This window comes from Megascapheus bottae, chromosome 4, assembly GCF_031878675.1.
Source record: "Megascapheus bottae isolate mThoBot1 chromosome 4, mThoBot2.hap1, whole genome shotgun sequence".
In the NCBI taxonomy this organism is placed as follows: domain Eukaryota; kingdom Metazoa; phylum Chordata; class Mammalia; order Rodentia; family Geomyidae; genus Megascapheus; species Megascapheus bottae.
Window position 1 is genome coordinate 26479453 of NC_143512.1, and position 25553 is coordinate 26505005.

Sequence of the window (25553 nt, forward strand, 5' to 3'; positions counted from 1 at the left end):
AGAAGCCCAGGGAAATGGCACAGTATAGCACTGAGTGACAAGAACACTGAACAGCACAAGATGTTGAGGCAGATCCTGAGTCATTATGCCACTGGAAATACAGGGGGGGTTGAGCTACTCAGACTCCCTATAAAATAATTAAGGTAAATTCAGTTGATTTTAAGTATATATACAACTATAACATAAAAAGTTGTATTAAAGGGGCTGGGAGTTTGGCCTAATGGTAGAATGCTTGCCTAGCATGCACAAATACCTGGGGTCAATTCCTTGGTACCACATACACAGAAAAAGCCGGATGTGGTGCTCTAGGGGTAGAGCACTAGCCTTGAGAAAAAACCCAAGGACAGCACTCAGGCCCTGAGCTCAAGCCTAGAACAAGCAAAAAACCAATCCTACTCACACTTGCTTACTTGGCCTATGCTCTGTCCATACACTATGCCTCTTAACCTGCATTAATTGCTCGTTATTTTAGAGAACATAACATCTAACAGACTTTTCTGCCTTGTCTGGCTTCAAACCTGGATTCTTGGTCTGGGCTAGTCTAGAACTGGAATCTACCTGATCTCTAACTCTTGTGGAGCTTAGAGGCATGAGCAGTGATAACTGGCCACAAGTTATATTTTCAATGGTTATATATTCAAAGTTACCTTTTTCTTTTATACACAAAGCCTGTTTTCCTATAGATTCCCCATTAATCTTTAGAAATTGAAGCTCATTAAATTCTAGAACCCAATACTATGATCTTATAAATTAAAAATAGGACATGAAATGTAGGAATAAGTTGATAGATTGTAGAAACTACAAATGCTGGATGTTCAAGAAATTGAAACGACAGTAATATAAAATGATTTTAAAAATAAAGCAGATAGAGAAAGATGCTGGCACTGATGCTATATATTACATTTTGATTTACTGCTTTAATTTTACACTGATATGCTCGGGGAGTTCTTTCGTAGGTCAACCGAGTTCCTTAAAAGTGAAATGTCAGTTTTTATAGTAAAGGGTTTATCCCACCAATACCTCATATATACGAGAATGACAGATTTGTAAATGATAAAATAAGAATATGGCTAAGCTCTGACATTAACTTCAGATGAAAAGAACTTAACACAATTTAAATATATCTCTGGACTCTACCCACTATGACTCTACAATAACATCACAAAATGCACCACATTATTTTTGCAGCTTTTATTTTTACCAAAATGCCCTACAAATACATTATTTTCTGGTTAAAATAGCATAAAATGAATATTAACACTTTAAAAATTGTATTATTGGAATAATGTACATCAGGACAAATGTATATTACATTTGTCGGGTAATGGATACATTAATTCTTTTTTTTTTTGTGGGTCATGGGGCTTGGACTCAGCCTGGGCGCTGTCCCTGAGCTCTTCAGCTCAAGGCTACCACCCTACCCTTGAGCTAAGCCCCACTTCCCATTTTCTAGAGGTTAACTGGAGATAAGAGTCTCAGGTCCTTTTGTGCCCAGGCTGGCTTTGAACCTTGATCCTCAGATCTCACCCTCCTGATTAGCTAGGATTAGAGGCGTGAGCCACTGTGCCTGGTGGATACATTAATTCTTGAACCTTGATACCCTTTCTCATGTTTTTGTCCCCTTTTCTCTCCCCCAAACCCCTCCCACTAGACTTAGAAAGGTCTGTCACCCAAACTCCTAGCTACAAATTGCTCTCATAGTTTGAAAGTTTTTACTTGCTTTTGGAAATACTGGGATTTAAAATCAGGGCCTGGTGTTTGTCTAGGCAAGCATGCCACTGTCTCAGCCCTTTTTATGAATTGGTTATTTATTTATTTTTGCCAGTCCTGGGCTTAAGCTCAGGGCCTGAGCACTGTCCTTGGACTTTCTCAAGGCTAGAGCTCTACCACTGAGCCTCAGCACCATTTTCGGCTTTTTTTCCCTATGTATGTGGTACTGAGGAATCGAACCCGGGTCTTCGTGCATGCTAGGCAAGCACGCTACCACTAGGCCAAACTCCCGGCCCCTGCACTGGTTATTTTTTGAGATAGGGTCTTTCTTTCTGCTCTGGTACATGGTTGAACTATAATCTGCCATGGTCCATGACAGGCATATACAACCACATCTAGCTTATTTCTATTGAGATAAAGTGTTGGAAACTTCTCTATACAAGCTAGCCTACAATCTACATATTTTAGGAAGACAGGCATGCATCTTTGCTATATATAATTTGCCTGGGCTAACCTCAAACTGTGATCCACCTTTTCTCTGTCCCCTCTGTAACTAGTATTATAGGTACAAATCACTGGCACCTAACTTTATAGTTTTTGAGAGTTTTGATGGTACCAGAATGCCCTAAGATTCAAGTACAAATTTAAAAAATACTCTTTTTCTTGATGAGCTACAGTAAAATTGGCTTTAGCAAACTAAATCTAACCTACACCAAGATATTCTGTTTACTTCTGGAAACTTAAATTTTACCTTTTACATTTAAATGTGCAATGGATCTGGAATGGGTTTGTGGTTGTAGGGCTGAGAGAGGGAGGGAGGGAGGGAGGGAGTTTAGTGTCAGACAGCTACCTCAGTGCTGAGAAGAAAGAAAAACTCAATTCAAGGAGTTGGGCCTTTGGAATCTTTTCCTATTAAAATTCAAGTGACATATTGTTTCCTATTGCATGTTCATGCTAGACAGTTCCCAGTTTTCTAGGATGAATTATGTTCATAAGGAACGTATTTCTTTCAAATGGGACTCAGAGTAGATAGAGTTAATATGTGTTTCTAAGATCAGTGATATTTGCTTAGTGTCACTATGGACCAGGTTATGTTCCAGATATTTGTTCTTATTAGAGCTGGTAGTTGAAAGCATTTATGAAATGTAAAATGATTTTTTTAGGCTTAACTATTGAAAGAGATCTCAGAGCTTCATACTAGTATCAAATGTGGGTAGCCTCCATTGGGATCAGATCAGAAATCTCTTGGGAGGTGGTGGTTTGCAACTCCACATGGCTTACCTGCCCAGAGTTCCTCCCTCAGGGAGGGAGACAGCTTACCACAGATGATGTGCAGTAAGGCAACATCAAAGTTGCCTTCAAAGAAGATGTACCCCATTCCATTTTCCAGTGAACTTAGCTAAACTACAAAATACTTATCCTAATTCTTGGTCTAATACTTCCTTTTTACAAAACTTGCCTTTTGTAAAGGCAAGTTGGAAAAAACTTACACAGCATGCCCTGTATTCTGAAGACCCAACCCATAGTTTGGAACTGAAAGTGTCTAAAATAGTAACTATGAAGATTTTGTTTGTTTTCGGAGGCAATATTGGAGTTTGAACTTAAGAGCTTTGCGTTTGCTAGGGAGGGCTATCTACTCCTTGAGCCATACCTCTAGTAAGATTGGTTTTAAGGTCAACAGTTCAGTACCAAGACTCCTTTAGTGCTTGATGAGACATTTGTGCTCAGAAGTATCACTACACATGGCAGGAAAATCAGCAAGAAGCCGAAGTAGGATATTTTCAGTAAAAACACCTCCCTTTGTATGATGTGGGGATGTTTGGAAAGGGGGCCTATTATTTCAAGCATTCTTTGTGTAAAAACAAAATAGCACTTAATAATTTTGAAAAAGGGGCCTATTTCAAGTATTCTTTGTGTAAAAAGAAAATAGACATTTTCTTTTCATGTGATCTCATTTCTGAGGGCAGTATCAAAGTTAGTATCTTGGTTTTGAAATAACACTTCTTTATAGGAAGCCTTTATAATGGCAAGCAATGGGTTTGATTTAAAGTAAAAATGTCATAACCAAGAAAGTAAAGAAAATGGAATTCAGCTAGTTGGTTTTGTTTTGCTTTGTTTTGGCATTTATTTTTATTTTTAGCTCATTAAAAACTGAATGGAAAAACATTAAAAGCGGCCAACAAAAGAAATTGGTAACAAGGTAGACATAGGCTGGGAGTTTGGCTTAGTGGTAAAGTGCTTGGCTAGCATGCACGAAGACCCGAGTTCGATTCCTTGGTACTACATACATAGAAAATGCTGGAAGAGGTGCTGTGGCTCAAGTGGTAGAGCTCTTCCAAGGACAGTGCTCAGGCCCTAAGTTCAAGGTTCAGGACTGGCAAAAAATTTAAAAAAAATAAAAAAGAAGGTAGACTTACCACTAGTCTTGAGGCAAGATCCATGTGCCCCAGTTTGTCAAGAAGGTTATAGATGAGGTTTGTCTGGAAAAGGGCTTCAGTGATGGGCGCAGTATTGTTCTCATTTTTAAGATAATCAATCAAATCAAAGGCCTTCTTCAGAGGCACCTTGCCTAGACTAAAGAATACAATAGGATGGGGGGACAAAAACATGAGAAGGGGTATCACAATGCGTGAGAAATAATGTACCTTCTATCTGGCGAATATAACTGTAACTCTTCTATACATTAAAATAAAAATTTAATAAAAGAATACAATAGGAAGGTAAACATTATGAGATGCACAGAACTCTAGGCATGCTGAAGAGAAACCTGCATGGCTATATGGTAAGTTCTGTAGATCAGAACTTTAAGTTTAGAGTGGAATACTGTAATGCATACACTCAACACTTCACCCATGGGTAAAGCAGAATTTTAAGAAAAATACCTAGCATAGCTCATTTTTTATTCCATAAGCCATTTGTTCTACTAACAGTAGTTTCATCAGAATGTTTTAGATGAGACAAAATAATTAGTATTAATTTTATTAAGTATTTATATTTACTAGAGAAGGAAGGACATAGAAAGTTACCCTAGCCCAATAAGTAAGTTTTGCTGGGTGCCAGTGGCTCATGCTTGTAATCCTAGCTATGCGAAAGGCTGAGATGCGAGGTTCAAGGCCCAAAGCCAACCTGGTAGGAAAGTCCAGGAGACTCTTATCTCCAGTTAATCACCAAAACTCCAGAAGTAGAAGTGTGGCTCAAATGGTAGATTGTTAGCCTTGAGCATAAAAGTTTAGGAACAGCACTCAGTATCTGAGTTGCACAGTGCCCAGGCCCAAGTGTGGCACACACACACACACACACACACACACACCAATAAAAGAAAAGAGAAGAGAAGAAAAAATAAAGAAAACAACTTTTATTTATTGCTGTATGGAATTTTTCGGCAAAATTTGTTAAGAAAAGATCTATTTAAAAATTAGTCAGTGCACAGAGGTCATAGCAGTGTTAGTTAAGGATGTATAAGAAGGAAGGAACCAAGTGGCACTGTGGCTCAAGGAGTAGGGAGGCAGCCTTGAGCTGAAGTGCCCAGGCCCAGAGTTCAAGACCCACGACTGACAAAAAAAATAATAAGAAGGAACCAAAATAGGAAAGTCAAGTATAGTCAGATGGGATCTATGTGAATGTTCTCCAGGTTTCTAGACCTATTATCAATCTTAATCTCTGTAGAGGATAATTTTCAAGAGACCACTGCCAATCTTGGCTCTGGGATTTGCTAATGCATGAAGAAGAGCAAACAGAAAGGGTCAGACAACTAGCCATGTGTACCAGACCAATGGATAAGCACTAAGCTTCACACTTAAACAAACCAGTGCTTGATAATTCTCATGAAACAACATGAAGCTTGGAGTCCTACAATAATTTATTTGGCAAAATATATATCCCACTTGCTGATATTATTACTAAATTCTATTTTACTGAGCTGTTGGGATTTTGTTTGTAGTAGATGCTTCTAAAAAGATTATAAAGCTCCTGCAAGCAAATGACAGATATAACTTGCATTTCCCTCATCTTGGAAAATGAACTGTACTTGAGTCATACTTAACATTGCTTTCAAACCATTTCTGAAATGTTCCTCATTTCACTAACAGTTTTTATCAACAAAACAATAGTGCAAATCAAGCATACTCTACCCTGCAAGTTCAAAGATGTTGTTGATGAGATTGGCTCGGTCTTTGTCACTCAGAACGTAAGGGTTTATTTTCAGCTGTTTGATAAGTGCTTCCCAGTCTTCATCTGAATAGTGTACAATATAATAGCCGGTCATGTTTGTATTGACTTTGACCCACTGTACTTGCTCTGTAAGGTTGATGACACCTAAGACACCAAAGAGTGAGACATCATGTGAAAACCCAATAGGACAATGGAAAACAACTGTTTTTTTTTTTTTTTTTCAGAGCTGAAGATAGAACTAGGGGTCTTGTACTAGGAAAGTGTTTTGGGGGTCCCTACCTTTAGATACATATATGTTGTGAAATCTCTATGGAAATATTTTCAACTAATAGATTAACAAATCATGAGGAACTAACACCCAAATTAAAAATCTTTAAAGTCAGCAATAAGAATATAACAGCAGTATGATTCCAGGTATTTTGAGATTCACTTTTTATTAGAATATGAACTTTGTCCTATGTGCTTTGTCCTATGAGCTTTGTTTTGTTACTGCTAATACTGTAGATTAGCTAGTACCTAGCAGGTGCTAACAAGACACTGGTTATATTAATGAATTAATAAACAAATACTGGCTAAGACATGGGAAAGTTTCAAATCCTATCTTAATAAACTATATATTTATGATATAATTCTATTTCATTGTAATAAATACTTTAAACTACAAATAAAGAAGAATAAAAATCAGGAAAACAATCTGAACTGTTATCATCTTGGGGTGTATTTCCTGTCAAGCTTTTACCTATATGTGTTTTAATTAATATATATTATACAGTAGAACTATATGCAATTATTTTTAATCCTACAGTTTCAACTACCAGGTCTCCCCTTTTTTCCGTCTCCCCTTTTTTCCATTTTCTTCATGCTTAGTTTTTTAAAAAAAAATTTTATTGTAATGTATAGAGGAGTTAGTAATATTCACCAAATAGAAGGTGCATTATTTCTCACACATTGATACCCCTTCACATGTTTTTGTCCCCATTTCCTTCCCCCCCACCTCCCATTCATCTTGTTTTCATAGTTTTTAAATATCTTTTAATATTCCATTTCAAGGTCTACTACAGCTCCTATTTTGAAGAATTTAGACTTTTAACATTTCACATTACAATAATTCTCTAGTGAAATTCTGCATTTATGAAATATTTCAGAAAGACAATTTTAAAGTGATGCACATATTAGTACCTATAGTTTTGTCACTTGTCAACTTCAAATACATGAATTAGTCAAATGTATCAAATTACCTTTGTTATTTCAGTTCTGTTCTACTAAAAAGTTGTTTAAGAGAGAAAAGACCTTTCTCTTTAGGCACTGGCTGTTAAACTCAGGGCTTTGTACTTGTACCTACGTACTCTACAGCTTGGGCCCTGCTTCCAGCCTTTGATCACATACATCTTAATAGGATATATCATTCTTTCTTATTGAGAAATTCAGTACTAATTTGTTATATTGCTGACAGCAACAGATGGGAAAAATAAATTAGATTAAATGTAGAATGCAATTCTAAGGAATATTTGTTATGGAGCCATTTTTAACAAATTTATGACTAATAAAATTACTGTTATTTAACACTCTCTAAGTTATTACATGTAATTCTTTGGGTCCTTTTAAAAATGAAGGGCAAAATAATCCAAGTCTCCATTGCTGAAAAAAAGGAGACAAGGAATAGGGGTGGCAATTGTTGCAGTAGTCAGGGCAGGAAATTATGAAATACTGAGTATCTTGGCTGAGAGGCAACTTGCTATGCTGCAAACCCAGCCGTGTCCAGATGGTAGAGCAGAGGAATGGAGCTAAGGAGAACTTACTATGGTCATGAGGTTGACAGAATATTAAGCATTGCAGCCAGCAGCATAAAGTGGGAGGACTGTCATCGTTTAAAGAATCAATATCTAAAATGATCCAAAATGAAAACCACAGGTATCAAAATAATAAATTTGCACACAAGGGAGGTAACTACTGAAGTTTCCATGTGGATGAAACTACCTCATCTGCCTTTAATTTATTAAAATAATTAAATTGTGATTTTTCAAAAACTACTTGTCAGTGAGCTATGAAATCAACTACTGTTTCACAAAGAAACATTAAAATGGAAGCAAAAACATGTTTTTTCTACAGAGTTATAAAATGTGACGTCCATTTGTTCCAGAGGACTGCTCTGCAACACCTCCACTCATTAACAAGCATTACCACCCCAGACTCAAACCCTTTCTCATTAGGAAAGCAAATAGCAAGCACAAAAATGGCAGGAGGGCACATGGTAATTCTTCTTTCACATTTCCTTTCCTTCATGTTATATCTTTCCCCCCACCAATCCTATAGCTTGAAATCTGGGAATCTGGGCCTGGGCTTTGTCCCTAAACTTCTTTTGCTCAAGGTTAGTACTCTATCTCAAGGAATTCCCTGCCAAGGCTAGCTTCCAATCACAATCTACAAATCTGAGCCTCCTGAGTAGCTAGGATTACATGCATAAGCCTGCTATTTCTATGTCTTTTAATCTCACAGAAATATTTCTGATACAGCTAAATGTTTTTCAAAACATGATTTTTTCTGCTAGATTTCTCCTATTGTTAAAGTAAGAAAACAGAGTAAGAAAGTAAGAGTAAAGGAGAAAGAAATATTCTCAGTGTATTCCTCAATATGAAGCTTTGAAACTGGACCCTTTTAGCTTTTCTTATGAAAAACAACAAATAATTGTTCATAGGCAAATGTGACAAAGATATTAGCCAAACATAATTATTATGTGATTAAACTAATGAACTAATCCAGACATCCTAAAACTAATGCAAAGTAGTAATTTTCAAATACAGCACACACCTATAATCCTAGCTACTCAGAAGGCTGAGGATTGTGATTTGAAGCCAGTCCAGTCATGAGACCATGAGATTTTTATTTCCAACTAACCACTAAAAACCTGGAAAGTAGATCTTTCTACTAGTCTTGAGAGAAAAAGTTCAGAAACAGTACCCAGGCCCTTAGTTCAATCTCCAATACCAGAACAATACACACATACACACACACACACACAATATGGTATGGACTTAAGAAACCATCATAAAAATAGTGTATTAAATTTGTACAACATAAAAATAAGAACAAAAAATATAAAAAGACACTTTAAGAGAAATTAGCATTAGAGGATTAGGAACCAAGAACATTCAACTGCTCTTGGGGTCACATCCACTAGCACAATGATGTTCATTGCAGCACTATTTACCATAGCAAAGATATGGAACCAACACAGATGCCCCTCAGTTGATGAATGGATCAACAAGATGTGGTATTTATACACAATGGAATTCTATGATGCTGTCAGAAAGAATGACATCGCCCCTTTTGTAAAGAAATGGGAAGACTTAGAAAAAATCATATTAAGTGAAGTAAGCCAGACTCAAAAGAACATAGGCTCGATGGTTTCCCTCATTTGTCATAATCAGTAGAAACCTTGGGCTCTCCTAGCAGAGATTTACAATAGAACAAAATCTAGATACATAAGGCCATATAGAATGACGCTAAATGAAAGGACCTTCAGAATATAGAAATCAAAGCCATAAAATGAATGATGTCCTTAATGTACTATGTTATCTCTCATCTTTTTTGCTATCCCTTGGTTATCTCATATTGTTACAATACTTCACCTTGTTACCTGATATATTGTATATATGCTTATTTGGGTTATTTGAAATAGGATAGGGAAGGGAGGAAAACAAGATGAGGGGTTGGGGTAGGGGAGGGAAATGGGGACCAAGGCATGAGAAAGAGTGTCAATGTTTGTGAAGTAATGTACCTTCATCTGGTGAATATAATGTAACCCTTCTATTAATTACAATAAAATATATGAAAAAAGAACCTAACATTTTCAGTGAATTTCAAAATTTGAATTATAGTAGCAGCAATAGAGGAAAAACACAGGTTAAGAAAGGGAGGTAAACAGATACTACTTTCAGTGCATAATGGCCTAGATTCAGTTCTAGATTAAACTAATTACATTTGATAGATTCCTTTAGACTAAGACTCTTGCCTGTGGCAAGGCACTACATTGTGGGAAAAAGACATGGCAGAGAAAAAAGCTGCTCACCTCACCACAGCCAGGAAGCAAAATACAAAACATAGAGGAAGGGGCCAGAGCAAAATACATCCTTCAATGACATGCCTTCAGGCTGTGAGGAGTTGAGCATCCTCTGCCATGGCTTTCTGACAGGATGCTCTGCTTGGCCACAGGCCTGAAAGCCATGGAGCCAGCTGGCAATGAACTGAAACCTCTGCAACTGTGAGCCAAACAAAAGAAGTTATTCTCCCTTTTAAACTGTCTCTTATGTATCCTGTCATAGAGACAAAACACAGCTTTCTCCAGGGAGGCTTTCTCTGCTTTTGTTTTCAAATAACATTCTCTACTTTTCTACTGAACATAATGGCTTCTCTTATACCTATGCCCCTATTAGAGTGTTCAGTGAGGGTAAGAAGCATGGCTACCTGAGTCACTTTTGAAATGCAAGGTTTAAAAAATTTGAACTTGGCCGGGAGTTTGGCCTAGTGGTTAAAGTGCTTGCCTAGCATGCATGAAAACCCAGGTTCGATTCCTCAGTACCACATACATAGAAAAAAGCCAGAAGTGGTGCTAAGGCTCAAGTGGTAGAGCTCTAGCCTTGAGAAAGTCCAAGGACAGTGCTCAGGCCCTGAGCTCAAGCCCAGGAATGGCCAAAAAAAAAAATTGAACTTATGACCTATGAATTTCAAACGTTTAATAAGGTCACATATTAAAGGAGATAATACCAACAGATATTTAATGTGTTATCAAGAGATTTACAAGATTCCTTCATTGGCTCCTTTTAAATATTCCAGCCATGTTTTATGTTAGCTACAAAGAGGCAGATTGGGCCAGGAGTTTGGCCTAGTGGTAGTGTACTTGCCTAGCGTGCATTAAAACCTGGGTTTGATTCCTCAGTACCACATACATACAAAAAAAAAAAAGCTGGCAATAAAGAGGCAGAGATTTTCCTCCATTGGGTAATAAGAGTGTCCTTCTAAGGCCCCTTTGAAGTTTAAAGTTTTGAAATTAAGTTATGGCTCAAATAGTATAGGCTAGCAGTCTGAGGCTGAATTCAAATCTAACATTTAGGAGTTTGGCCTAGTGATAAGAGTGCTTGCCTAGCATGCACAAAGACCTGGGTTCGATTCCTCAGTACCATATACATAGAAAAAAAAAGCTGGAAATGGTGCTGAGGCTCAAGTGGTAGAGCTCCAGCCTTGAGAAAGTCCAAGGACAGGGCTCAGGCCCTGAGCTCAAGCCCAGGACTGGTCAAAAATAAAAAATAAAAAAAGAAAGTAAAAAATGTGCAGAGTTTTGATTAGAGAAGGCAGCACTTCCTTGCTTATATCCATGTTATATTAATCAAAGATAGCACAGTACTACTAATCGCTCCTTTGGTTTAAATGCCCAGACTTCCTATTGTTACTATGAAGTAATAGTACCATTACACTGCAGTCTTTAGTCTAGTGTCAGTGAAACTGGCACATTCTGATATCTCAGAGGGCAGTGCCTACTGTTATTATAGGGCAATTCAGCCATGTGTATCATATCACCATAGGCAACTATCTTCATATTTGAGAAGCACTCCTAAGTAACAGTTCATATAATACAGAAAATAGATTTTAAATTTTTATTGAAGAACTTTAAAAAATGAAAGACAAATATTGAATCAAGTATCTACTAATGAGGGAAGGCTAAATCAATTACTATGTTATTATTGTTGTTGTTATTATTCTTATGTAAGAAAGAGTGTGTGTGTGTGTGTGTGTGTGTGTGTGTGATAGTCCTAGGGCTTGAACATAGAGCCTGGGAGCTATCCCTAAGCTTTTTTGCTCAAGGCCAATATTCCATTGTTTGAGTCACAGCTCCAATTCTGGCTTTTTTGGTGGTTAATTGGTGATAAAAGTTTCATGGACTTTCTGTCCCAGATGGGCTTCCTGTCCCAGATGGGCTCAGATCTCAGAGTAGCTAGGATTTACAGGCATGAACCACAGGCACCTGGCATACTATGTCTTTTTTTAAGGCATGTTATAAAAATCACATGTACATGATGATATCAACCAAGTAGAAACATTAATTTTAAAATGCAAAAAAAATTAAGAGTCCTTATGACTTATTCTTTTTATAGTTTATTTGACATAGCCTATGTCTAAAGACAAGTTTTTCTCAAGAATAATATTAGTAATAACAGCTAACATTTATATAGGATCTATCACCCAGGCATTATTGTAGAGGTTTCGTATAAACTCATAATCTTCACCACAACTCTATTTAGTAAGTACAATTAACATCTCCATTTTACTGTCTAGAGGATCAGGCTCAGAGAAGTCAAATAACTAATCTATAATCATACAAGGATGAATGGTGGAGCCAAAAAATGAACCAAGGTATCTGGCTCCATTCATCTTTCAAGTGTAGTTTAAATACCTGCTTCTAGTTCAAACAAGAAATTTTCCTTCCCCTCTGCCACAAATCTAAAGCATCTTTACTGATTCCTACAGAACTAAAGAGCTAAATGCACTTTTAGCATGTAAATTAAGACGATACATGGTGTGGCATATCACAGTGGCATTTAACAGATGGTTGAAAACTCAATTGCTTTTTATAGACTCCTTATGGGTCAGCATATACAGTCTGAATATCCTTTATCTGAAATACTTAGAACCAGAAATATTCCCAATTTGAATTTGTTTCAGATTTTGTACTATTTGTACAGATTTACTGGTTGTATAGCCCAAATCCAGAATCTAAATTGTTCCCAAATCTGAAACATTCTGAATGTTTTGTAGTACTCAAAGTATCAGATTTTGAATTATTATTCAAATTGCTGAAAATTTTATTATCACTTTCCTCCCTGCCTACCTCACTTTCTTATTACCAGCTGCATTCTATGTCTACAGGACATATTATTAAGTGTTTACAATAAGTCTAGGTCCTATGAATCATCCGTCATACCTCGGTCAACTCATTTGCCCCACACCACATGTAGGAAGTAAATAATAGCTTAACTCTTTAAAAACCTTCTTTACTTCTCTTTCTTGTTTATAAAATAGTTTATTTATCCAGTACTTAAAAATAAGTCATTTACAGTTTCCTACCAAGATAACACACACCATGCAAATTTCTGTATGATTCTGTGCATGTACAGAATCAATCTCATTTTAGTCACATCTTAGACCAGTTCAGGAATCTAATCTGGAAATCTACTCTCTTTTCTGGTGCTTGGTCAGCTTTCTAAAATTTTGTTTTGTTTTTATTTCTTATCAAATGCTAATTATAGTCAAACCTGATTTCTTGTCCAGTAATGACATTGATTGATATTTTGAAAAATTTCTTCCATCAGTGACATAGGAGATTGGAATATGCCACAGGTAGCTGTAAAAAAAACAACAACAAAAAAAACCAACATTATTTCTCTTTCCAATCTTTCAGTTAGGTACACATGATTTGCTGAGTTTGGGGCAGAAAGGAGATATTTTTCAAAGTATTCTCAGAGAGAGGTAATCTTATGAGGGTTCATAAGAACCTAAGACTTTTTTTAAAAAAACCAATCCTGGGCCTTGAACTCAGGGCCAGAGCACTGTCTTTAGGCTTTTTCAAGACTAGAGCTCACCACTTGAGCCATAGCACCACTTCCGGCTTTTTCTGTTGATGTGGTACCAAGAAATTAAACCCGGGTCTTTGTGCATGCTAAGCAAGCACTCTACCACTAGCCCAAACTCCCAACTCCCAAGAACCTAAGTCTTTTTTTTACTGCAACGAGAGACAGACAGACAGACAGACCAACAGCATACAAAGAAAAAGGACAAGGACCTTGCATCCAAAGGCTGGATTTCATGTTTCATATTTAAAAAGAATCTCTCTTGTTGTATAAAAAGTTCCATTCCTTTCCTCTGAACAGTTACTAAAGGAAATCCTTTCTGCAGAGTCCACGTTTTCATCATTTTCTTTACATCTGGTGTTTTGTTTGTTACCTATTTAAAAAAAACAATTTTTTTTACTTGAAGAGAAAAATTAGTTTTAGCTTTATAGTCTGTCAGTAACCTTCCCTTTCTCCCTAGCATATTTTATGAAAACGATATGGTAGGTTAGCATAAAAAAGAAGGGTAAATGCTAAGTTGAGTTTGCATTTTAAAAAATTTTATTTTATTGTTTGGGTGATGTACAAAGGGGCTACAGTTACATTCATCAGATAGTGGGTATATTACTTCTTGAACATTGTTACCCCTTTCTGTTTTTCATTTTAACCAAGGTAAATGGTCAAATGCTAAAAGGAAAATAACCTAGAACAGAACTTCGTGTTTTGAAAGGATGTGAGAAGGGGAGTATGATGAAAAGCAGAATCTTTGATGTCAACCAGCTGAGAGTTCATTAAAATTAAAATCATTAACTTCATGAAGATGAAGGAATGAGTGCTCTTTCTGGTCATAACACATCATTTCAGTGACATGATTATATGTGCTCTAGAATGGCTTCCCCACAACTCAAAAAGTTTTTTCTTGTTCTCCTACCTCCACTCCCTCAGAGCTGGTCCCTTCAAGGCCCAGTCCTGAGGGAGTGCCAGCAGCAGCAGTAGCAAAAGCATCCAGTTCCTTGACTTGAAATCTCTTTAGTAGAGAATAACTATAGACATTGTAATTGTCATAGATTTTATTTCCTAGAAAACAGACAAACTTATTGGCAAGATAGAATCCACGGAGCTATAAGTCCACAGACATTGTAAAGCCTGCTGTCCCTAAAAAATCTACAATCAGCAATCAAGAGGAAATTTATAAACTACTACTCTAAATTGGGAAGGTTGAATGTATGATATAGATTATTTTTCCAGTTTACATACAGATTTGAATTGCAAACAACTAAGTCATCATGTATCTAATTTTGCAATACTATACCACTACTGCAGATCCTCCTCCAATCATTGATATGCCCACTCAATTAGAGCACAAAGATATGGGAGTAGTTCTTTCCAAAGTCATTGTGCTATTAATCTTATATTTCTAGGCCTCTCAACTTTCTGGATTTGAGGCTGGAAAAGGAAAGTAAGGGGCTGGTTATGGCTATGTGAAAATTTTAAGTGGATGCTGAAAAAACTGAAGATAACCAGGGAATAGGTTGAACTAAGACAATACCATGATGTAAAAGTTACAGTCAGCCAGAAGGGCAGAAATATGTTCCACATGTCAAGAGATAAAGAGAGGGTTAAGAAAGTAATAGAGACTGCATGAATTCAATCCATTATATACATTTTCATGTATATAATTATCACAGTGAAGCTCCTTTGTACAATTAATTTGCACAAAGAGTGGGTATAAAGTACATGATATGGCTTTTAACTGAAATGCTACTACATGACTGGAGGAAAAAAAAACCCAATAATTTGGAAGCTGATTTTTCTTCTCAAAGAGAACTAAGAAAGCAGAGAAGTTAGGTCTTCTAGGGAACAAAAATTAGAAGGTAGGAGACACCAGGATTTAGAAGCTAAGGAAGCAGACGTAGACAGAAAAGATTCAGAGCAAATGTGTATTTATAAACCAGCCATAAAACACTGTGTGTTATATGTATTTAGCATATGCATGTAGGTAGTTAACATTTTAAGGAAGACATGGTCAAGAGTTCAACCAGTTTTAAACACATCTCTGATTGTTCAGAACATCAACTATGGCTCTGGATAAGAGAAACAAACTCAAACACTATGAAAGTTCTGGGTTCTCAGTCAACATACATTCAATGAATCTGGCTAAGGTCGTATACGGCTTTGAAGCATAACTTCTACCTAATTAACCTGCTTCTTAGAATATTTGTAGACATAATACAATCCAAAGAGCACACAACAACCTAGGGCAGGATGCAGCTCAGAGTATTCAGCTTACAATATACTTTCTACTACAGAGGACCTGGATTTGGGAGACAAGAGATTCATGGGAAACAGTATAAAACCATGAATGGAAGGCGAATTCTATGAATGAGAAAAGAGATTTCAGGGGGAATGAAAGTACCAAAAATATGGTATTACTCCATTACCACAGGGAAGACAATTTTCCTTTAAAAAAAAATACAAGCGGAAACTACTTACACACAATAATCATAGCTATGCAAGGCCATGCCTAGGTGTTCCACACTTAAGACCCGCAGTCTTATTTCTTGACTTTAAATTCAAGTATTAATATAGAAGGTACTACCCACTCTCTCTTAAGTTATGACTCTTGGTGCTATAAACTTATTTACATATAAACAGAATCTCTCTTACATTAAGAAAGAATTTAATCATCCGTCACTTACCTCATTAAAACTATCCCAAAGATCATCGCTTTGAATGGATCCATAGCTATGATTATGCAGGTAAAGAATGACAGCACGCTGAAACACATCTTCACTGAGGTAAGTTTTCAACATCAACAAGAGAGATGCTCCCTATTCCAAAAAAAGGTAGAGGGGAGAGAAGAAAATAATAGATCATATGTTACAGAACTTAGAATCTAAAGTTACACGATAATCTCTGTAAACATGTGTTATGTACAACATAATACACTATTAGTCTCATTTAAGTAGATGTAGACTATATTCAAGTAAAATTATTTTAAGGGATTTGAAGAATGAATGAAGTTAGATTCCCATATATGCTGAGTCATGAGCCATTTTGTGTGGTCTTATCAGTAATTCACTGTTTGATTATTAGTAATATCATAAATGCTCACTATTTAAAAAATAATTTCAATGAAACCGATCCTAAATTTTCTCTGGCATCTCTATCCCATTCATGATGCTTAAAGTATCAGGTGAATTCACAGACAGGCACAAGAAGTTAGCCGAGCTCTCATAACTCTAATTATAGGTAGTGTACTATTTTCTAATTTCAGTGTACCATGGTGTGAGGTAATAAGGATCTCTCTTCTTCCTGAAGAATCACTTTAAACATTCTTGAAATTACTGAATGCACATGGCAGTAAGCATACACTAATAATTCACAACTAGGCAGGCAGGCAGGCAGGCAGGCAAATAGTAGGTAAGACTATTCACTGAGACACATGTAATCATTCCCATTATGGAAGTAGCCACCTCATCTGTGAATCCTTTCCTGATTTCCGTATTTATAATATATAGGGATAGAGTGTCCCTAACAATTTTTGCCTAGTCTGGCCTCAAATCCTGATATTCCAATCTCCCTTCTCAAGTTGCTACACCTACAGGCAAGCACCATTGTCTCTGGCTAGGATGTTATGCTAGCTATACCTTGATCCAGGAGAGTCTCCTCAGTGTCTTTTGCTGGGCCTTGTTTTCCCAAGGATTAAACTTTTGCATTTCCTGGTATTTGCTCTATCTTTACCTAAATTTACTTCCTGGTCAACTCAACTCTGGAAATTTTAAATCATTTCCTGATTTACATATATCTAACTGCATTTCCCTTCTAAATTCCAGGTTTATCACCAACTGTCTGTTTAATATTAGTCCAATCATGGATCTAAAATATGTCTTACATTACTTTCTTCTTGCCTTCATTTCATTCCCTCAATAACCTCCATTTCAGCAAATGGTAGTTCACTTTGCAACTGCTCAGACCAAAAATAAAGTTTTTGATTCTTACATTCTACAGCTATTATTACATTATTATATTATTACATTCTACAACTATTATTCTATCAGCAATTATTAGTGTCAAATTTTACAAGTCTATCTCTCCTTCACTACTACTACCCATTTGTCCATCTGTTATCACAAATTAACTAGTCACTCTAACTCTATATGTTGTTGTTATTCAATCAGTGCTCATTTCATAAAATAAGATACATCATAATATTTCTCAGTTCAAAAACCTTTTTATTTCACTTACATTAAAATTAAGGTCTTTCTTATGGCCTATAATTTGATCCTTATAATTCTGCTAACTTCATCTACTGGGTTTTTTTGGAGTGGGGTGGAGAGGGGAGGAGAGAATGGGGTTTGAACTCAAGATTAGGTGCCTTCTACTTGGCATATACTAAAATTCCAGACTCCACAAAAAAAGCAGATCCTCAACATAAACTGTTTTGTTGGTGTAACAACTGTCATATTATATGATATACAAAATACACATAACTGCCAAGTATAGTTATTTTGTAGTGAAATGGAATATTTGTCAGATTCTCAATTGTAAAATAAGTTGTTGCCATAGTAACCTGGGTAGTTATGCTTAAGAAATAACAGGATTAGAAAACAATGAAGTCTGGTAAAGGACATAGAGAAGACTCTGTTACAACACATCTGAACATAGCTACTTTATTTCAGTTCTCTATAAGAACAGGACTGAAATTAATTTTTTTCATTATTGGCAATTTCAGTATGAGCTTTAAAGCTCACTATAGTAACTTTAATTGGAACACAGTAATTCCCCCACATCCATATAGAATACTTTTACAAGACACACAGTGTATAGCCAAAATAACAGGTAGTACCAAGCTTTATATAGACTGTGTTTTTTCCTTATGTATACACAGGACAGTTAAATTCATAAATTAGGCAGCAAGACATTAATAATAATAAAAATCAATTATAATACTGCACTATAATGAAAATTATATGATAATTGTCTATATCAAAATACCATTATTTTCATTGCTGACCTTAACAACTTTACCATATGACATTTTTTGTTTATGACGATAACAATTTTTAATGGTTCACTTAAAGGAAATGCTAAGGGTTAATCAAACACATGCACTGTGATTCTGTGACTGTTGATCTGATAACTGGGCTGGTTACTAAGAAGCAAACAGGTATAGCATAGATATATGGAATAAGTGGATGATTCAAGTCAGGGCAGGACAACATGAGCTGTATCACATTATTTATTTCCAGAGTGTTCAATGTTTTTCAAAGGCAACTACGGAGTAACTAGTGTATATATCATGTAGCTAATTAAACTCCTGATTTCCTTGCTCATTATTAACACTGCTATAATTTCTCCGATAGGCTTCAATCTGTAGTTCAGTAGCAATTTCCTAACTTTAGATCTCTACACACCTAAACCCATTTTATAAACTGGAACCACCTTAATGTTTCAAAAGTTTCTTATCGACTATAGAAAAAAAATCCAGATTCCTTATGGAATTCAGGACTTTGGCATGTAATACATCCTAACTGCCTCATCTTTCCTGTATTCCTTGCCTATGGGTATTTTTGACTTTTTCTTTTTAGACCGCATAATTCTATTTCTGTCCTACCATACTTTCCCCACCCCTCTTCATCTATTTTCTCATTATTTTATTATTAATTGAACTCAGTTCAATTTCCATTTTACTTTAAAGATTCTCTTTCAACACCTCAGGCAGAAGAAATTCTCTGTATTATGTTAGCACAAATTTCCTCTTAAATTGCTTTTGATTATATGAAATATCTCCTCACATTTTATGTATTTTCTTCTGTATCTAATGCAGGAATTTATTAACTAATTAATTCAATAAAATAGATACTAACATTTATCCTATCATTCCAATACAATACTATCTTTATTTCTCTTTTCTTAAACCAATGGTGATTCTGCCAGGTCTATTAATATTCCATATTTTCTTCATCCCCAAACTTGGTGCTTCACATCCTTAGAATAATATTCACTTCTTAAATGTCTTTTTTGTACTTGTTTTGACAAACTTAACTTTAGAACATAACTCCGTCCTGGTATTAGGAACTGAATTCAGGGCCGCATGCTTACTACACGTTAGTCTCATGTTCACTTTGTACAGGTTAGCCTAAAATGCAGTTCTATTTCTGTTCACTAAGGAGTTAGGACCATAGGCCTGCACCATTATATCCAGCCCTAAAATATACCTCAATTTCAAGTACACAGCCTAGGGATTGCTGAGGACCTTCTTAGGACATATGCTATCTATAGATCTACAGAACAAACCAACATTAGAAGATCTTGTTAACTACCTGCAACATTAGTCACAGAACTTAAAAGGAGACAGAAACAAAGAAAATCCCAAAAATTTAGGAGCAAAGTTGCAACACATTTAAATGCTTAACATCTAAACACTTTGAAGTTCAACGAAACACTGAAAACTAATACGCACTTCACCTTTAATATAATTCAAATTATGCAGACTGTTTATATAGGAAACTAATTTGAAGGCTAGCATAGGTACATTTTTGTGTGTGCATAGCAGTACCTTAAAATAAGAAAGAGAATCAAACATTTCTTCAATTTGTTCTGAAGACTGAACAGATGATGATATTGGATGAGATGAATTCAAGGAATCTTTCTTCATGGTTTTAAATCGAGCATCTAAGAAATCTTCATACTAGCAAAAAATGGAATGTGTGTCATGAACAGTATAAAAGTCAATGTATTTTTAACAATTATTTACATGATATATAGCATTTAGTATTTAAAATCACTACAAAAGCTTCACTAAGCTTCATTTTTTATTTTATTTTTGCTGCTCCTGAGGCTTGAACTCAGGGCCTAGATGCTGTCCCTGGGCCTTTTTTGGCTCAAGGCTAGCAGTCTACCACTTGAGCCACAGTACCACTCTTTTGAGTAGTTTATTGGATATAGGAGTCTCATCGAGGACTTTTTTGCCCAAGCTATCTTGGAACCATGGTCCTCAGATTTTAACATCCTGAATAGCTAGAATTACAGGCATGAGCCACTGGCACCTCAGTTCAAAGCTATCACAGGCAGAAAAGGCTGCAAGATTCCACCTACAATTAACCAGCAAAAAGCTAAGAAGTATGGCTGAAGTAGTAAATTATTAGCACTGAGCAAGAAAGCCCAGACACACACACACACACACACACACACACACACACACACACACACAATCTTTTTTGTTTTTGTTTTGGTCCATTGTGGAACTTGAACTCTGGGCCCGGGCATTGTCCCTAAGCTCTTTAGCCCAAGGCTAGAGCCCTACCACTTTGAGTCATAGTGCCACTTCTGGTTTTCTGGTGATTCACTAGAGATAAGAGTCTCATGGACTTTCATGCCTGGCTGGCTTTGAACTGCAATTCTGAGATCTCAGCCTCTTGAAGTAGTTAGGATTACAGGCATGAGCCACTGTCCTTGCCTGATTTTTTTTTTTTTAAAGAAAGTTGGTTTAAATTTTTTTCCTGATATATAGTCCAGCTTTTCTAATAAGATAATATACATGGTCTCTTAATTGAGGGCCACTTTTAAAATGCAAAAATAATAATAAGAGCCAATGACTACCTCTAGAAAATACATAAAAGATTTATAAACATTCTGGGCGCCACCAAGTGGTAGAACTGTATATTTCATTGCTTGAGAAAGCATACACAAATTTGGAATATCATGATTGGTATTTTAGCAAAAAAAGTAATTCACCCTATTCCTTAACGTTTTAAATTACGTCCTACACAGAAACTTAAAACTGAAAGTCTCATACTTCTTATGCAAGTACTTGGGTCTTGTTTCCACAAGGCTTAATGGAAGGTCAGAAAATTTTAGTGGTGAAAAGGATAGTTGCAATTTCCCACCCAGCACTTGAGTTATTTTGAGGATATCTGTCACATCATGACTGAATATGTTCAAATATTCTTAAGAACAGGAAATATCTCCAGACAGTTTAATAATACCGTAACAACATCATTATGCTGCTCTATAACAGAATGGCATTCTGAGTCTTAAAAAAACCACAAAACATGGTTCGAAGCTAATAAAGGCAAGATACTTTTCTGTATCAATATATGCATCACTATTATAAGTATGCATGCAATAGTTATCATGTGGAAGCATTAGTAGAAGAGTTCATAATGTTTTCTTTCCTTAAACATGGGGCAAAATTCTTCTGTTTTTCAAAAAAGACTTTCAAGCCTGTAATCCTAGCTACTCAGGAGGCTGATATCTGAGTATCGCAGTTCAGAGCCAGCCAGAGGAACTGAAGACTGTGAGACTCTCATCTTCAATTAATCACTAGATAAGGGGAAGTAGGGCTGTGGCTCAAGGGGTAGGGTGGTAGCCTTGAGCTGAAGAGCTTTGGGACAGTGCCCAGGCCCAGGGGTAGAGAACTAGACTGGAGCTGAAGAGCTCAGGGTCAATGCCCAAGCCAGAGTTCAAGCCCCATGACCCCCCCCCAAAAAAAAGACTTCAACCTTTTCTTCAAGTAGGATGGTCACAGTAGTTAAAATAAAATTTATCAGTTTGGTTAATCACATATTGTTACTGTATCTGACATTGTTACCTGGTATATTGTGTGTATATATATATATATTTATTTGTTTATCTGAAATAGGAAAGGGAAGGAGGAAAAACAAGATGATTGGGAGGGGTGGGAGAAGGAAAATAGGGACATAAACATGAGAAGGGTTATCAATGTCTGAGAAGTAATGCACCTACTACCTGGTGAATGTAACTGTAACCCCTCCATACATTACCCCGACAATAAAAATTAATTAATTAATTAAATTAAAAAAGAATTGAAAACTGAACTTGAAAGTATGAAATGAAATGTGAATCAGTGTAACCTGACAAATATTTATATACTCGAGTAATATGGAGGGGATAATGTAATGTAATGATTTTAAGGGCATAAAGCCTGTATGTTGCCCTGGAATGTTGCACTCCTTTGTGAGAACCAATGCCTTCTGGTGTTTTTCTACAGGTCTGAGTACAAGGCACTCAAGAGAATACAGTGGGCCATAAAAGGGAATACCCGAACTTCTATTTATACTAATTTAATCCTTATATTCTAGTGCTACATGACATTAAAATTAGATGACATATCGTATGTTAGTAAAGTGTATGCAAGTAGTTAACAAATGTATAAGTACACCAGAATTGTGCTTGGCATTCTGATTCTTAACATAAAGTTAAAAAAATGAATACCAGAAATTGAACTTGAAAAGTGTTCAAGAAAATCAACAGGTAGAAGCAGATAAATGAAGAGAAGAAGGAAGGAGGAAGATTCAGTCATAATAATTTAGTGCATATCCTATGAAATTAAGAAAACTGAGAGGAGGGGTTTGGTTGGGGGAATGGGAGAGAATGATGACATGAATCCTGCAAAATGAATCAAGATACATTGTACTTATAAATTCCTTTGTTGAATGGTAACTCTTTTGTAGTACACTCATTCAAAAATAATAAAAATATTAAAAAGGAAAAAATAAAATAAAATGTATCAATTTCAAATATTCATCCTAAGAATAAAATAATCACATATAATTTTGCCATCAATAAAACAGCTCAATAAGTACAGTTTTTAGTATCAATAACAATGTCTAATTTTACTATTGCTTTCTAGAAACATTTTTGACCCCACGTGCATAAAGATACATTTCTAGCAAACAAAGACTTCCTATACTCACACTAGAGAGGTCTTTGAATATTTTTTCCAAAGAGAAATATTCCATGAAAGTGGCAAAGCCTTCATTTAGCCACAAATCATTCCACCACTGCATTGTTACCAGATTTCCAAACCACTGCGGGAGAAACACATTATTAATGAACATGATGTGTACAGTCTCAAGAATACTCTAATAAATTAGATAAATTGTCCTGTTAATTGCCTGTAATGAAAGTATCTGTATTACAGTTTAAGCCAATTTTTCAAATTACTTACAAAAAGTCATACCAATTTACTTATTAAAGGTAAGTAAAAACTGTAATGATTTAATTAAATGCAAAAACAAACAAGGAAGCCTATCTATCAGTATAGTTGTCAACTTACAAACAGCTAAACTGGGAAATATTGTTTTTTAGGTACTTCCTAATAGTAAGATTTTCTAGATAATGATATTCTTTGATCTTCTAATATCAGGGTATTAAGATTATTTTCTATTATATGTACAAACATCTCTGATAACTAGGAAGTTTATATGTGAGGTAATTTTTCTATAGTCAAAGGCCCATATTTTCTGTTCTTTTCTCACTTGCCCATGTTTGAGTAAAATTCCATTTAATTCAATTTCTTACGTTGACATAAACAAAGACACAGATATACACAGATACACACACACACACACACACACATACACACACATATACCACACACACATATACAAATGAAAGATATTTGAAAGCTTTCTTCTATGAGAGCTTTAGAATCAAAGTTTTTCCTAAACTATATATGTCAAAATTCACATGACGATAGAGGATGAGGCTAAGTGAAATGACTCCAAGATATGGAAATAAGAAGTTTATACTTATGATTGTTGTTCTTCATGTACTATGTGAAACTATTTCTTTTCTCTCTTTGTTTTGTATTTTTCTCTTTTTCTCCTTATGGTTTATGCCATGTTGTTACTGTATCTGACTCTGGTACCCGGTATGTTGTAAATTCACTTATTTATTTGAAATAGGAAAGGGAAGGGAAAACAAACCAAGATGATTAGGAGGTGATGGGGGGAGGGAAATTGGGAGAAGAATCTGGGAAAGAGTATCAACATTCAAGAAGTAATGTACCTCACCAGCATGGCGAGCCCACGGTGAGCACTGTGGCTCACGCCTGTAATCCCAGCTATTCAGGAGGCTGAGATCTGATGATCAAGGTTCAAAGCCAGCCTGGGCACAAAAGGACCTGAGACTCTTATCTCCAATTAACTTCTAGAAACTGGAAGTGGAGCTTGGCTCAAGGATAGGGCAGTAGCCTTGAGCTGAAGAGCTCAGGGACAGTGCCCAGACCGAACGAATTCAAGCCCCATGATACCTCCCCCCCAAAAGAGTAATGTACCCACATCAGTTACCTGATGAATGTAACTGTAACCCCTTTATATATTATCCCAACATTAAAATACAATCATTAATTAAAAATAAAAATACAAAAAAAATCTTCAACTCAATAGCAGAAGTTAGAACACAACATTTTTTGGAACTCGCACCTATGGCTTAGGCCTATTAATCCTAGTTACTGAGGAGGCTGAGATCTGAAGAATGAGATTTACAGTTGGCCTGAGAAGCCCATGAAGATTCTCATCTCTAATCACCTATAGCTTAAGTGGTAAAATACTAGCCTTGAACATAAAAAAAGTTCAAGAACAGGGCCCAGGCCTTGAGCTCAAGTCCCAGAATGGACACAAAAATATTTGTTTTTTGAGAACTATTATACTTTCTAAGATGTTATCTTAAAACCATCTTGGTTTACAAGTCCTAAAGAAAAAGTCAGAGAAATATTTTATGTGATGTTGGATGGTCCCAGAAATAACAGACTCAGAAGAGATTCCACAAAATAAAACAGCCCATTTATAACAGTAAGCACCCATTTTATATTCCAGCTTGTCAAGAAATCCTGACAAGAACGGGTCTAATACCGATTGCATTTGGGGGCAGACAGTAGACTGACCAAAGCACTTCTATTCTTCATTCATATACTGCCACTTCATGACATTCCAAACCACCCCCAGTACTGATAAACACCTTACATCTAAGTGAGGTACAACTAGCACCTCCCTTCAGAAACAAGGTGTTGGGAAGGACATCTGATATATAGAGATTTCATATAATATTCTCTCTTTTACTCTATGTCACGCAGAAAATAGCTCAGCCTTCACTGAAGACCTTCTCTTTCACTATAATAGAGAACTCAATTCTAGTTGAAGACGAAAGAATGTTTGGACCTAACAACTATGGTTTAAGAGTTGCAAGCCAAGTCTTCTATGACATATAGCAATCCCAGAATTAAGGAAACTGAGGCAAGACCATCATGAGTCAAGGTCTGTC

The 25553-nt window shown here is 36.0% G+C and overlaps 1 protein-coding gene across 6 annotated transcripts in view; it reads right to left on the bottom strand.

Moving 5' to 3' along the window:
• The window catches only part of Lnpep (leucyl and cystinyl aminopeptidase), a 111990-nt gene that overhangs the window by 42912 nt on the left and 43525 nt on the right, over positions 1-25553 (bottom strand). For all 6 annotated transcript variants that reach the window (XM_090331591.1, XM_090331592.1, XM_090331594.1 and 3 more), the window contains exons 7-13: positions 23204-23317; positions 20044-20175; positions 16181-16312; positions 13715-13875; positions 13188-13276; positions 5841-6024; positions 4128-4284 (exon numbers count right to left, since the gene is read on the bottom strand). In XM_090331591.1, coding sequence (XP_090187717.1) covers positions 4128-4284; positions 5841-6024; positions 13188-13276; positions 13715-13875; positions 16181-16312; positions 20044-20175; positions 23204-23317 — 969 coding nt within the window. The remainder of the gene's footprint in view (positions 1-4127; positions 4285-5840; positions 6025-13187; positions 13277-13714; positions 13876-16180; positions 16313-20043; positions 20176-23203; positions 23318-25553) is intronic.